This window comes from Columba livia, chromosome 2 (assembly GCF_036013475.1).
Source record: "Columba livia isolate bColLiv1 breed racing homer chromosome 2, bColLiv1.pat.W.v2, whole genome shotgun sequence".
In the NCBI taxonomy this organism is placed as follows: Eukaryota; Metazoa; Chordata; class Aves; order Columbiformes; family Columbidae; genus Columba; species Columba livia.
This window is the reverse complement of record NC_088603.1, coordinates 149,971,080-149,985,913: the sequence shown is the minus strand read 5'-3', so window position 1 is coordinate 149,985,913 and position 14,834 is coordinate 149,971,080. Positions and strand designations below refer to the sequence as shown.

Genomic DNA, 14,834 nt, shown 5'->3' with positions numbered 1-14,834 from the left:
GTTTATTTATAAAGGAAATCCTAACTAAGCAGTGGTGATGTGCCCACTTGGTTGGAGATGTGTCTGAAACCATAATCTCTGGAAAGAAAGAAGAGAGAGTTGTCAAGCAGGCAGCAGGAGCTTCATTGCTCGGGAGCCTTGGCCCCAAATTGGCAGGGAGCTGTGTGGGGACTCAGCAGGGATCAGCAACCCCCCCGAGAGCAACGAGCTATTTAAACAGCACACGCTGTACTCTGGGTTAGCAGGAGTTTGCATAACCATGCAAAGCCCTCGAGTCTGGGATCTTCTAAATAAATGCCACATTTATCAGTATCTAAAGCAGAAGAACATCCCACCTACTCTTCCCCAACCCCATAAAACAGGGTTGTTAGTGGAGTCAGATAGCATCATTTGTTTCTTTAAGGGTTAAAAAAATAATCCACATCCACTGCCAGGAAGAGGCAGAACTAAAATGGCAGCAAAGAGTTAGAGCCAGAACAGAGATATAAAGCTGAATCAATCATCAAAACAGACCGCAATGAGAGCATATACATACAGAGCAAAAAAGAAAGCGAGAGGGCGTTTTGTTTGGGTAGTTAATGTTCTCTGGATGAGGAGAGAGAAATTCTCCTTTGGGTTATTAATGCCACTCTAAATATTTATAGCAAGATCATGGCCAGCCGGTGAGGCAGCGGCGGCGGGGAGCAGGGAAGGGAGGGCACATTTTTCCCAGCGCCCCAACATCGTCCTCCAGGCCGTCTCTTTATTTGAGGGGAGGGAAAAGGCTGTGCATGACCACATTTACCATCAAAGTGACTCATCTGCAGGAGTCAAGTCCCATGGCTCCTGACTTTTCCCTTCCTCACCTCTCCTGGCCATTCACACACGAACAGATTGTGCGGGAAGGGAAGATGCCACAGCCTGCAAAAGCCGTGCCAGCCCAACTCCACCCCGTCTTTAACAAAGGTCTGGGCCTTCGGGGTTTTGTCTAGCCTTCAGGCATTTCACCATGTTCTTGCACTGCATTGAAAAGTCTCTGGGAAAGGCCACGTACCACACGACCCTGATGCAAAGCTGTTGTTTTTAGAGGAACAGGCTGCCCCCATCCCTGCAGTCTGCTGGGACGTGGGGGCAGGAACATATGGATGGCTGCAAACACCAGCTCCGCATGGGAGCTGACATAAGGGCACTGTGGCTCCCAACACTTCTCGCTCATTTGCCTCACTGTGACTAGACACAGACATGACTCACCCATGAGCTTTGACTTTGAAAATATGAGAAGGAGTTTTGCTTTAACCTTGTGTTTCCCTGTGGTAGCGATGCTTAGAAATGGCATTTTGGATTCAGTCAGATTCCAGAACAAAAGGAGGAATTTCAGCACAGATGAGGGCCCCAATCCGGTTATCCAGGCATGGTCAGCCCATTTTTCTCGAAATACCCAGGAAATTGCCACAGTGATGGAACACATCACACTGGACCCACTGGAGACCCTGGCCAGAGGGAAGGTGGGGTTGCGGAGGATCCTCTACTGGCACAAGGTGCTAAACTGATCCCAGCCCTGGGGATGGATTTAGGCTCGTCATCGCAGATACCTACATGGGAGTGTTAAATGTGGACACCTACATGTGACTGAGGCCGCTGGGCACCTGCGGAGACCTAGCAATGCCTGGAGGACTGTTTACATGTGGTACTTACTGCTGACCTGAATAACTCAGCAGACTCGGTTGTATTGACTAGACCTCACTGGCTGCACAAGGAACTCAGACACCTTGTTCATGTGGAGAAATCTGCAGTTAGTGACCCCACTGAGGTGTCTGTTCTGGAGACCTAAGTGCCAGCCTGGGACCTGCCACCCTGAGACCCTCGTTTCCAGCTTGCTGCGCTCACTTCAGCGACCCGCTCCAGTCCTCCCACCCATAATGCTGAGCTTCCTCAAGCCGCTGCTCGAGAAGATCCTCACTAAGGGTTTCAGAGAGCTGAGATCCTTACACAAAAGGCCACAACTTGATATTTTCTACATGAAATATCAAGCAGCATCATAAACTGCTCCAAGAGAGAACTTCACTGCTTGGCTGCTACCCAGGTAACTGGGGCAGCCCTGGGTGTGGGGATCCCAGTTCATCATCATCTCCCACCAGACTGCAATGGGCCAACGCTCCCCAGATCTCTCCATAAGGTGGAGACATGGTCTGTCCCACCAGGGTCCCTGGAAGCCCTTCTCTCTCCCTCTTTCTCCATGAAACTACCATGACGGTGCATTACCTAGCACGAGGCGTTGCAGACTGTTTACAGGCTTCTAGAGTTCCCAGGCACTTTAGGACAGGGTCCTGCTGCTGTTTCCAAATGGACAGCCAGGACTTTTATAAGTGAACTTTCCTCTCTGTGTCTATTTATTATATGTAAACATTTGCCAGAAAAACACCACTCGGGCATGCTCAGTACCGGCCAGGTCATTGCAAAAGGCAACGGCGGCGTCACATGTGATAACAGCGAGAAGTCCGTGTGCGCCTATTCTTAGCGCTGGAATGTATACAATGCCCCACCGCCTCGCCGCTCCTGCGCACAGCTCCCCAAAGCGGCAAAAGTGACTTCAGAATAAACACACGTCCAGAAATCACCCTCTATGAATCACTTTACCTACTGAAAGAAACGTTCCATGGGTTTATAGGTTTTTTTATCCAGGCTCTAGCTATGGAAAATCTCAGCAGAGAATAAACGACAGAGAGTAAGTGCCTGCAGTGAAGGACAACAGAAGGTAAATGTTTCTACCCTACCGTTTCACTGCAGGTTGAGCAGTTAGCCATGACAGTAGATACTCATCATATTGTTATGCCTGGCACTTAATTTAGTCATTGTGTGTCTGATTAACATAAAAAAAAAAGAGAAAACCCACAGCTAAGCAGAGTTAATAAATAACCATTTTAATGCAGATTCCCAGTCTCTAGGGTTTCGTTTGCCCTGCTGCAGAGTTCATCTCTGCCAGATTTACATTCTTTGGGAGTGACTAACTCTAGGGGAAAGAGGCGCAAGCTACTAAACTGCTAATACTTTAAAACAGCGAATAAATGTCTAAGCACATTTATTCGGCGTGATTAAAATGAACAAACCAATCGCTTCAGCCGTCGAGCTTTCATCTCAAATCAGTGAGATAACGGCAGTGCTTTTGCTTCTTGCCAGGGACACAGGCAGCACTGACCTCAGAGCTGCAACCTATCTGATAACTCTATGAAAGTTTTAAAGGGTCTTAGCGACCTTTTAGCTTCTTTATTATTTTCCCACTGTGTTTAACCCATGTTCCATTTTTATGCTTAACAGTGAACGGATATTTAGAGCAACATCAAAGTCCTGATTTGTTCCCTTGGAGCTGAATATTTCAATAAAAGCTGCTAAGAATTTGGGGTCTTTTCTGCCAAGTCCAGAACTCATCTCTCTCCTATTTTGCTATGGAGGAAGGATCCACTGAGGAGTTTCTCTTCAAAGACCAGGACTTCTCCTCCGAACTGCTGAGGCAGCTGAATGCTCTGCGGCAGAGCAGGATGCTGACTGATGTCACCCTCTGCTCTGGGGGCTTTGAAATGCCCTGCCACCGAAACGTGCTGGCTTCCAGCAGTCCATACTTCAAGGCAATGTTCTGTAATGACTTCAGAGAAAGTCGCCAGGCTAAAGTCGTCCTGAAGGGCATCGACGCCGAGATTCTGGATCAGATTATACTTTATGTTTACACGGGGGAGATTCTTATATCCACTGAGAATGTCCTCTGCCTGTTGGAGGCGGCCTCCATGCTGCAGTACGCCAAGCTGTTTGAGGCCTGCTCTGCCTACCTTCAAGACAAGCTGACTCCTGACAACTGCCTGAGCATGACCAGACTGGCAAAAGTCTTGAACTGCCAAAGCCTGAATAAAAAAGCCAAAGCTATGGCTCTGAAATGCTTTCCCGAGGTGGCCTCTTCTGAGGACCTGAAGGACCTTTGTCCCTTGGAGCTTATCGATTACCTTGGGGATGATGAGCTCTGTGGGGAAGAGGAGCAGGTCTTTGAGACACTGATGGTCTGGAGCCGGCATGACCTCCAGGCAAGACAAGGCTACATCCAAGAGTTGTTCAAGAAGGTCCGGCTTCAGTATGTCCATCCAACTTTCCTCTTCCACTTCATCGCCAACGACTCTCTCATTCAGTCCTCACCCACTTGCAGGAGCATCCTTGAGTCAGCCTGGAGACATATGTTTTCCTTGTACAGCACCAACACGCCTGACGTCAAGCCCATGTTGCACGTTCCTCGCAGGTACTCCAACCAAGAGTTCCTCATCATCATTGGTGGTAGGAAGGACAGCCAGCAGACCACAAGGGATGTCCTGCTCTATGATGACAAGACCAACCAATGGCTAAGCCTGGCCAAACTTCCCATGCGTCTGTACAAAGCCTCTGCAGTGAGCTTACACAGTAATATTTATGTGCTTGGAGGAATGCCTGTTAGCAATAAGAAAAGCCAGGTCAGTGATAATATTTACATTTACTCCCTCAAACTCAATCAGTGGAGGTTGGTTGAACCCATGTTAGTTCCACGTTACTCCCACAAAAGCTTGGCATATAAAAATTATATTTTATCATTCGGTGGAATTGGCAAAAACCAGGAAATCCTGAATTCTGTGGAAAGATATGATAGCATCTACAACACCTGTGAGAGCATGGCAAACATGCCCGTTGCTGTCCTTCACCCTGCTGTTGCTGCCAAAGATCAGAGGGTCTACCTGTTCGGGGGAGAAGACATTATGCAAAACCCTGTCCGGCTGATCCAGGTAATGGTCAGTCCTGCTTTCCAGGTAATGGTCAGTCCTGCTTCCATCTAAAATATCCAGTGCTTCATCACTGTCCTGATGAAATAAAACCCCACAAAGAACTTTATTGTGAGTTGCAACAAGAGCCGGGATGAGTTGACACACAGCTTCAGGGAAGTCTTATCTGCAAGGAGCATTGCAACTCTTTCATTTTCCCCTCGGAGTGTCTTTCAGGCACAAGCCCCAAGGTACTTGTTCGGGTGTCAGTCAGTTCTGCTGTGGTGGGGCACTGGGGCCAGGGCTGCTGCGGGTGATGCTATGGCAGGTGGTGGCCCAACCCCCTGCCTGGCTTCATGCCTGTGGCCAGTCTCACCCAAATCAGTGCTTCCTACTCGGCAGCTGAGCGGGGGTCTCAGCTGCGCACCTGCTCGCTCGCAGCGATAGCAAAGATTCGCAATCATTAGAGTGATTAGATTCTCACTCATCAAAAGGCCAGAACTTAAACTGACAGTTATTTCATATAAACAGTGTTGTTAAAAATGTGGCTCCTGACACATGTTGCTGGCTCTCTGCCTGCTTTCAGCAATTAAACTCTATTAGAAGGAAAAAACACATTAAATCCTTTCTTATCTGATTTGATGCTTTAGAAACGTTGTAGTGTTATTTTCTCCATGTATGTTTTACACTGGTTTAGATGTTTTAACTAAGAGGGATCATTAAAAGCTAAGATGGCAGCCAGCACATGAGCAATACTTTTTTACAGTGATAACACTCCTGGTTATCAGGGGAAGGAAATGTATTTATCAGTTAGTGGGGAGATGTCCTGGAGATATTTGCCAAATTAAGAAGCAGATGTTGTGATATAAAAGTTTGCGTCACCCAGATGAAGATGACTGGATGATCTGGCAACAGCTCTTTTTCTCACATAAATTGATGACTTAGATATCACTCTAAGTCCCATCAACAAGTTCCTGTGCCAATCTGAGTACATACGAGCCACCAGCACAAATATAGCATCTGGGCAAACACACTGGCTGCCAGCAGATCTAGGTGAAACTGAGGTTTGTTTGCCTAGGAAATTGCGAAGGCTAAGACAAGAATACACAGAATAACTGGAAAATTAAATTAAACAGCTTGTACTTTGGGAGAGCATTCTCCAGGAGTTACAGTGATTTAACAGCCATGCAAAGATTTACAGCTGAGAAGCTTGCATATGGCAGATACACCCTGCCTTAGTGCATGTGCTAGCATCTCCTGGGCAGACAAACCTGGAGAACTAGAGCGCCTTCCAAAGGGACATATTAGGGAAAAAAGAGGGTCAATTCTCAGATTTACAGCAGTTCAAGCCAGAGTATTGTATCCGTTAGGACAAAATAAAAAGCATCAGTTCGTCTGTAATTAAAATTGTCAGTTAAAATACAACATAGACAGCTGTGTGTGTATCTTTATTTATTTGTCAGGTTTACCATGTCTCCAGGAATACATGGTTTCGGATGGAGACCAGAGTCGTGAAGAACGTCTGTGCACCAGCTGTCGTGATTGGAGACCAGATTATCATCGTAGGTGGTAAGGGTTCTGTTTAGCCCTCCCTCCTAACTTCCCCTGCCCAGATCCTGTGGGATTTCGCAGCCTGTCTGCTTAGGGTGCTCACTCAAAAAGCACATGGAGCTTGGTAAGGAGAGGAGAAGTGTGGCCACTCTCCATACTCATCTCTCATGGGGTCACATAGCCGTGGAAGTGGGACAAGTTCTCCATGAGGCACCTTCTTACTCCAAGTAGCAGTACCTGGGTGGGGTGAAACTGAGGAAAAACCAACACAAGTTCCTGCCCTGCAGAAAAAGGGAGGAAGCCAAGGGCATGGGGGTCCTGCTCCTCCCCTGCTGACTCAGCCTGGCCCTCCCTGACTGCTCTTCTTGGACAGGTGGAGAACATGGTTACCACAAGGCCATGGATGGCTTGTTGGGATGAGTGGGCCACAGGACTATGAGGGGTTGATCAGTCCTGATCAGTCCTGGGGGTAACTGCGAAATGCCCTGAGAGGGGAGTAAAACACTCAAAGGGGAAACTTCTCAATGTCTTTTTCAACAGCCTCTGCCTGTGGCCTTTTGATGGAACTCATCTCATTGGTAGTTTGGCACTCTGCAGTCCTTAATGCAGCCCCTGTGACTACAGAATGGCACAAGGAAGCATGTGTTAGATTATTCAAGGGAAAATAAGACACAGGGAAGCTTTAGCACAGCAAAGGACTAAACTCAAATCATACAGGAGTGAAACATGGTGTCTTGTCTCAGCAAGAGGCCACTGCTACCCTTTGCAGTGAGAACAGGGGAGAGCTGAGTCAAAAGGTGCAGGACTGTCAAGCCGCTGTGTGGCAGATTAGCCTGACCTCAGACCACAGTGCCCAAAATACAGTATTTTAAAATCATAGAATCATAGAATGCTTTGGGTTGGAATGGACCTTAAAGATCATGTAGTTCCAACTTCCCTGCCATGGGCAGGGACACCTACCACTAGACCAGGTTGCTTAAAGCCCTGTCCAGCCTGGCCTTGAACACTTCCAGGGCTGGGGCATCCACAGCTCCTCCAAGAAACCTGTTCCAGTGCCTCACCACCCTCATGGTGAAGAATTTCTTCCTTTATATCTAATTTAAATCTACCCTCTTTCGTTTTGAAGCTGTTACACCTTGTTCTATCACTCCATGCCCTTGTAAAAAGTCCCTCTTCGGCTTTCGTATAGGTCCCGTTTAGGTACTGAAAGGCCTCAATAAGATCTCTCCAGAGCTTTCTCCAAGCTGAACAACCCCAACTCTTTCAGCCTGTCTTCATAGGAGAGCTGCTCCAGCCCTCAGATCATCTTCACCTCTCTTATCTTTAAATGCATTAATCTGAAGGGCCTGTGTTGACCCAAGGCTGCTGCTGCTGAGCTTAAGTTCTCAATTTATTTTGTATTTTTTTAACAAAAGCCACAGAAATCCATGTTAACTTTAAACATCTTTCATTTTGCTTGAAATCAGAGAGATTCACCATGTCCAGGTTTTATTTACCAGCTTCTATGCCAAAACACTGGCCAAGCACTCAGTTTATCAATAACAGTAAAACACACAAAAATAGCATTTTCTCTTAAAAAAAAGCTTTCATCATATTTCAAGTCCTCTTCACATCATAACAAAGGGGAATGGATTGGCCTAAAAAAGACAGGTCTTGATTTTTGTCTGGGAAAGTGGCTTCTAGTCAGTTTGTTTGCTATGGACATACTTGGTTTTCTACAGGGATACGCAGGCAAGGTACTGCTGGGTACCAAGCTTCCACACCCTCATTTCTCCAGAGCAATGGCCCTGGCACCAGCCCTCACACTTCAGCAGATGCAAGGTTACACCAGCCCTCAGTGGAAGAGCTGTCCACCAGTTACTGGCCTGGTGGCCAGCACAGATGTGGTGCCGAGAGCTTTGGGAGTGGCTCTGTGCTGTTGAGTATCCAGCAGGCACTACAGACTCCAACCCAACAGGGCATTTCCCATCCCTGGAGACATCCCAGGCCAGGCTGGATGGGCCTCTGAGCAACAGGATCTAGTTGAAGATGTCCCTGCTCATTGCAGGGGGGTTGGACTAGATGACCTTTGAAGGTCCCTTCCAACCCAAATTTTTCTATGATTCTATGATTATTGCTCCCTTCCCATGTGTGTTTTTGTATTTCTGAGTGAAGCTCTAGGACTCTGTTAGATGAAAATAAATACTTTGTGGCTTTTCAAAGCACATGCAGAAAACTGCAAGTTCCAGCTCTGTCTGACAGGCTGCTTGCCTGATGTGATGGGGTTTATGGTGCTCATCAAGCCTTGGCTGCCAAGGTGTTATGAGATAGGATGAAGACAAACAGGAAAGAAAGATACACAAATGAGAATTCTTGTGACACATCATCACTTCCCAGCTTAGATACCTTAATTCTGCCTTTATAATAGGTTTTATTGAAGACTATCAGGAAATATATTATCGTTCCTTCCTTCGGCCATAAACTCTAATTCCCATGTCTTTTCCACTTCTGGCTTTGCATTTAGGGTACACCCGGAGAATAATTGCTTATGATACAAAAGGCAACAAGTTTGTTAAATGTGCAGACATGAAGGACAGACGAATGCATCATGGGGCCACTGTCATCAAGAACAAGCTGTATGTCACAGGAGGACGATCTCTCACTGTGGACAATGTCATCGAGGACTTGGATTCCTTGGACTGCTATGATCCAGAGACTGACACATGGACACCAAAGGGAAAACTGCCACACAAACTCTTTGACCATGGATGCCTTACACTCCAGTGTGTCCCCTGTTCTAACCTTCTCTAAACAACCTTTGATACTCCCCAGGATGTCTTCTGCTTTCCTTCCTAGAAAGGACCCACCTTGCTCTTCAGAGAGCATATGGGGAATCTGCATGACGTCCCACAAACTCCTGACCTTGAAGGCACTAGTGGTCTTAGTAATTCCCTGGGCACTCTGCCAGAAAGATCATGAGCTTTGGTTGGGGTTGGACTAGATGACCTTTGAAGGTCCCTTCCAACCCAAACTATTCTATGATTCTATGATTTGTGCTCATGCCGTATTCACCCGACCAGTGGTGCTGCCAAGTCCAGCCCAGAGGCCCTACCCAGAGTCTCACCAGAAAACAGGACAAAGATACTGGGTAAGAACCTGGTATAGGATTTGGCCTTGTTCAGACCTTAAAATGAAAGGGAAAATAAGATCTGGGTAACTCATATTTGTGTTAGAGCACAAACTCAGCTGCGTGCCATGGTCCTTTGCTACTTGGTGCTGACCAAGGACCATTTCCATTTCGAGTGGTGGGAGCATTTGGAACAGGAAGGCCAAGTTCTATTCTTGCAACCAGCCCAGCAGCAACTGCCTGCATAGTTATGGTAGTCATCTTATAAGAAATATAATTTTAATGTTCCTAACATCAAATTAGAAATTAGCAAAAGGCTGATGCTTCAATCTGAGATTCATATTGAAACAGGGTGCAGATTTGACTTTTCTGGCTACTTCTCTTTCATGGTGCAGGGAAGATTTTTGTTCTATCTGTCTGCTCTTCAAAGGAGCAGGAGGAGGAGTGGAAATTATGTCTGTGTCTTTTTTTGAAGGGGTCTTGTTTTGCAGCTCCTTTTGCATCAGGAATAGCAGTGGGGTTGGTTGATGGAACTCATGAAATCTGGAATAACAGAGGGAACACATGTAGGAAAGGGGACGTAAAAGAGAATAGGCATTTGGGAGGAACACCTTCTTTTTTTTCCCTCTTTCCTCTCTCCAAACCACTGGAAAACAGCAATGAGAGAAAGCCAGTGACAGGAAACCAGCTTTCCAAGAAGAGCAAGTCTAAGTCTGCCACTTGGCAAAGCAGCTCTGGCTCCACCAATATTTTTGTGGGGTTCTGCCACTAAGTGCATATTTTCAAAGGGAGAAGATCAATCATCAGATGCTGAACAGACAGTGAACTGCTGTCAGGTCACCAGGCTTGTTAAAACTGCTGAGATAGCAAGGAGCTTTAAAGATAGCACTAGTGACCACCATCCAGAGAAGGATGGCAGAAACACCACCTGCTTTTGAAAAAGAAAGTCTTTTGAAAAGGAAAGTCTTTTGAAAGAAAGATGGACTTTTCCAAGGGTATAGGATGCCATGAGGAAACCATGCTCCACCCTGCCCTTCACATAAAGCTACACAGCCATGTGGTCACCACCATGTTGCAGGACACCAACTTCAACTGCTAAGATCCCCTCCTATAAATCTGTATCTGGGAGCAGAAGGGTTACAGAAATAGCTAACAAAGTATGGGGGAGGCTGGAAGGAGGAATTGCCATTTTAACAATGTGAAATAAAATGGTTATTATTGTTTGTATGAGCTTTGTGTTTAGCAGTTCCCATTGTTCCCTCTACATTGTTGATAAAAGGAACTGAGTTTGTACCAGAGTTTTTTTGCCAGGGTTTCCTTCTAAGGATCTGAGTAACCTGAAAAAAAAAATGAGTGGGAACCCAAACTCATCTCCCAGCTCGGAAGCCCTTGGCTATGTTTCCCCTCTGTCTTTCAGTCTATATCATCATCTCCTCCCCATGCAATGCAGAGCTAAGTCACAGCACTTGCCAAATTGGACGAGAGCAGCGATTCATTCTGCTTCCTCACAGGCCAGCTCCAGCTCTCTGGAGAAAGAAGTCTTGTCATGGCCAATTATGGAAAGTCTGCCCTGGGGAGATGTTTATTCCTCACCCTGCAGTGCTGCCTTCCCTAACTCCTTCCTGTTGTGACCCCACTCAGCTCCAAAACTCCAGGAGATGCCAGCCCCTGCCATGCATTTTAGCTGACACGGATTCCTGCCAGGCTCGTGACTGTACCCAGAACCGAGAAAAAAAAGCTGACTTGGGGCCATAACCCTGTGTTTGCAAACCATTGTGGCAGTCATTGGTTTACGCTTGGAAGCAAACTGATTTTTTCTAATTCACGTATCATATAGCTAGTGATTTTCTCAGCATTCATGCGGTGACCAAATAGTACCTTGCACAGCTGTAACTTAGTGCAAAGAAGAGTCACGGTCACAGCAGCGTTGAGCACAGCCCTCAGGGAGCCCTCTCATCACCCCAAATCCCCAGTACTACCAAGGGCTGTGGCCACCTCTGCTCTGGCTGCAGACCCCTGCTCCTTCCCTTCACAAACTCCTCATCTCTTGCCCATAATTCAAGGAATTTGAGTCCACTAGGCAGTAAATACAAAGCCTGGTTTCTGATAGACTCCTGTCTTGTGGTCAGTTGGCTTTGATTCAAACTCTGACCAAAGCTTTTGGGGCCCTTTACAAAAAGGGTTGAAACCAGAGAAGAGTGTTGAGCATTATCAAGGCAGATGAGGGCCAGCACAGTCGCTTGGTCACTGGAAGGCAGCAACACACGCAGCTTCAGGGCAGGGGATGTGCAGCCCCAGGGACAGCACTACAGCGAGAAGGGATGCTGCCTTTCTAATCAGGTGTTGGCCACCAGCTGACCCACCTAGAGCAATACCTTGTGCCATCCCGAGTGCTTTACAGTTCATAGAACCATAGAATAGTTTGGGGTGGAAGGGACTTTCAAAGCTCATCCAGTCCAACTCCCTGCAATGAGCAGGAACATCTTCAATCAGAGCAGGTTGCTCAGAGCCCCATCCAGCCTGGACTTGAATGTCTCCAGGGATGGGGCATCTACCACCTCTCTGGGCAACCTGGGCCAGTGTTTTACTGCCCTCACTGCAACAAATTTCTTCCTCATGTCTAGTCTGAATCTCCCCTCTTTTAGTTTAAAACCATCACCCCTTGTCCTGTTGCAACAGGCCCTGCTAAAACATCTGTCACCGTTTTTCTTACAGGCCCTTTTAAGTCCTGAAAGGCCATGATAAAGTCTCTCTGGAGCCTTCTCTTCTCCAGGCTGAACAACCCCAACTCTCTCATCCTGTCCTCACAGCAAAGCTGTTCCAGCTCTCTGATCATTTTTGTGGCAGTTGTCCTATCCAGTGGTGCTACAGGTGAAAGCACTTCTAGCAAGGGTCCACCAAGGTACCTTCCTCCACTGTTCAGGAGGGGACTTCTCCCAAGCAGGATCTGCAAGGCCAGTGCTACCCAGAACACTTTCTGAGTCACCACATGCTTTTCCAGAGGTCTCATCTTCATAATATTTGAGCGCTTGCTAAGGTGGGAATTCCCCATGGGAGAGCAGCAAGGTATTTCACAAATACAATCATGGTCTCACACAGAGGTGGGAATTTGTTGTTCTTTATTTAATAACCATGGAAGCCAAGGAAAAGAAGGGGCCTAGAAAGGGTCATTGATTTGGGGGTCACCTTTTGGAAGGGCTGAGGACCTGCTGCTTTTTTTCAAATTCATGAGCGCTGCAAAGGCTCATCAACCTCAAGGTCTTATTCTTGGTTGTCCCAAGACAGTTACTAGATCATGGAAACCATAGGACCACATGGCAGAAAGCAGCCTGCTCCATGGGACAGGGAGTTGTGCAGCCCCTCATTAAAGGTACTTGTCTAACACACTGAAAATCCCTGATGAGAGACACTCTGCCCTCTCCCTAAATAACATATTTGAGTGTGTTATTAACCTCATAGGTTTGAAGGCCACCTATCCTATATCTTCTTTCCTGTACTTTCTGCTATTGCCCTAGAGGTAAAGGGCAATTAATTACCCTTTTTGATATATTTATTTACATCTTTAAAGTTTATTAAGATGTTTCAAATTCTGTAGACTAAACAAACCCAGCCATTTCAATCTTTCCTCATAAGTCATGTTTTCTAAACCTCTGATCATTTTTGTTGCCCTCCTCTGGACAATTTCCAGTTTGACTGTATTTTTTTAATTATTATTTAAGTACAGAGCCGTGGCTCAGCCTTGCAGTGCTGAGAAGGGCAATAACTCCGTTCTGCATCTTACCTGCAGCATTCCTGGTCTCGCAGCCCAGAGGACATTTGTTTTTTGCAGCAGCAGCAGCAGCAGATCACTGACTCGGGTTCAGTTGTGCTTGGGATTAAGAAATGCTTGCAAGCTTGAGTAAGGTCACATGGAAAGACTGCGGGAGATCCAGGATTGCCCAGGGTTCTGCCATAGCTCCATCTTTGCTTTGGCTCCCCAGGGTCCCGAGCCAGATTCCGTTTAAAACAATGAGTGTCTCCACGGGCTTCAGCAAGAGGCTTTGGGCCAGGCCCTAATTATTGTGTTCTCAGCTGGGTTTGTTGCTAATTCTATTAATTTTAACAGCAAATATTTAATGTTTGAGTCATTTTCTATACTAGGGGAAAAGTTTCAGGAAAAAAAAAAAAGAAGGAAGGCAGAAGATTGCGTTTTCTTTTTAACTTTCTGCAAATTCAGAGCTGAGTGGTGGTGGTAGGCAGCTTTACTTTGCTTTGATCTTAGCAAAGAGCTTTGGAGGTTAAGCCTGTGTTTTTTCACTGTAACCGTTTATCAAACAATACAACCCTTTCCAAGGGCAGCTTTTTTCTTGTGCAGTAATATGTTTATAATTATAATGCATTTCCTGCTTCTTTTTGATTAAACACACCTGACAAAGTAGGAAAGATGTCAATGCATAAATAAACGGGCACTCTGAGTTCATCTCTTTGTCAGTCCTTTTTTTCCGAACGCCGAGGAGTTCACTGCGAGGTGAATTCTCTAGTGGAGAAGGAAACAATTGGGGAGAATATGTATGAATAGCATACAGGGTAATTTATCCCTGGCGTTATTCCTTAGCCTGACCTGAGAACCATTAATAATTGACAGCGGCAAAAACAGTCCCTTTTTAAAAATATAAACACCCATACTTTTTTCCCAGCTGCTTGAAAACTATCACAAACAGTCATATTCACCATGGCACAAACAAGCATGAATTCCTAGGTACAAGCTTGCATCAGAAAAGGATCTGAAACCTGCTAATTAGTGGGCTCCTAATAATGTTTTCAGCAGGTATTTCTGATGAGCTTGTCCAAGGAACAAATGAATTACAGTGCATATGGAGAAAGTAGTGTCTCAGGCTGCCGTTGCCACCAAAGTCAGCAGGGCTCCTCAGGGTTTGTGCTGGAGCACTTGAGAGATTGATCTGGCCTCTTCTGTTTATTGAAGTTTCCAAAATAGTAGCAGAGTAGCGAGGAGGCAACTGCTCTGTCACTGGGCGAGTCACCCAGCGAGCTCCAGCTGCCGCTTGTCACTTGTCTCCCCGGGGCTCTTTGTTTTCCTGCACTTCTTTCATGTTGCAAGAACCCTTTCTGAGAAAAGCAAGGAGCAGCACGTCTCGAGCAGCCCCAGGGCAATTAGGTAAATACCTCGTGGCTGTTTTAAACTTGAGGCATCCTCACAGCTGTCGGAAACATTTGGCTTTAGGCTGAGTTGGAGCCATGAGGTATAATACTGACGGAGGTGAGGAAAGGTGGCAGAATCTGGTCCACTTCTTCATCTGGTCAGGCAGATGTCTACTCTGCTCTGGTGAGATCCCACCTGGAGTCCTGCATCCAGCTCTGGACCCCCCAGTACAGGAAAGACATGGACCTGTTGGAGAAGGGCCAGAAGAGCCACAGAAATGATCAGAGGG

General features: G+C 46.5%; 1 protein-coding gene across 4 annotated transcripts; it reads left to right on the top strand.

Moving 5' to 3' along the window:
• Positions 1-2,538: 2,538 nt before the first annotated feature.
• On the top strand, positions 2,539-10,630 carry KLHL38 (kelch like family member 38). 4 transcript variants are annotated; one of them, XM_021294291.2, is made up of 4 exons: positions 2,539-2,734; positions 3,295-4,466; positions 6,212-6,317; positions 8,803-10,630. In XM_021294291.2, exons 2-4 carry the CDS (start codon positions 3,423-3,425, stop codon positions 9,087-9,089), a joined length of 1,437 nt encoding a protein of 478 aa, XP_021149966.1. In that variant the 5' UTR covers positions 2,539-2,734; positions 3,295-3,422; the 3' UTR covers positions 9,090-10,630. The 4 variants fall into 4 exon arrangements, 3 of the variants coding, with proteins under 3 accessions (XP_021149966.1, XP_021149965.1, XP_005507339.1); XM_021294290.2 differs by having other exon boundaries at positions 3,295-4,796; XM_005507282.3 differs by having other exon boundaries at positions 2,540-2,734; positions 3,295-4,772.
• The last annotated feature ends 4,204 nt before the right edge of the window (positions 10,631-14,834 follow it).

Coding starts and splice junctions, on each gene's coding strand:
- KLHL38 (XM_021294290.2), top strand. CDS start 3,423: ATGGAGGAAGGATCCACTGAGGAGTTTCTCTTCAAAGACCAGGACTTC. Junction 4,797..6,211: donor TGGTCAGTCCTGCTTTCCAG/GTAATGGTCAGT, acceptor TTTATTTGTCAG/GTTTACCATGTCTCCAGGAA. Junction 6,318..8,802: donor CCAGATTATCATCGTAGGTG/GTAAGGGTTCTG, acceptor CTTTGCATTTAG/GGTACACCCGGAGAATAATT.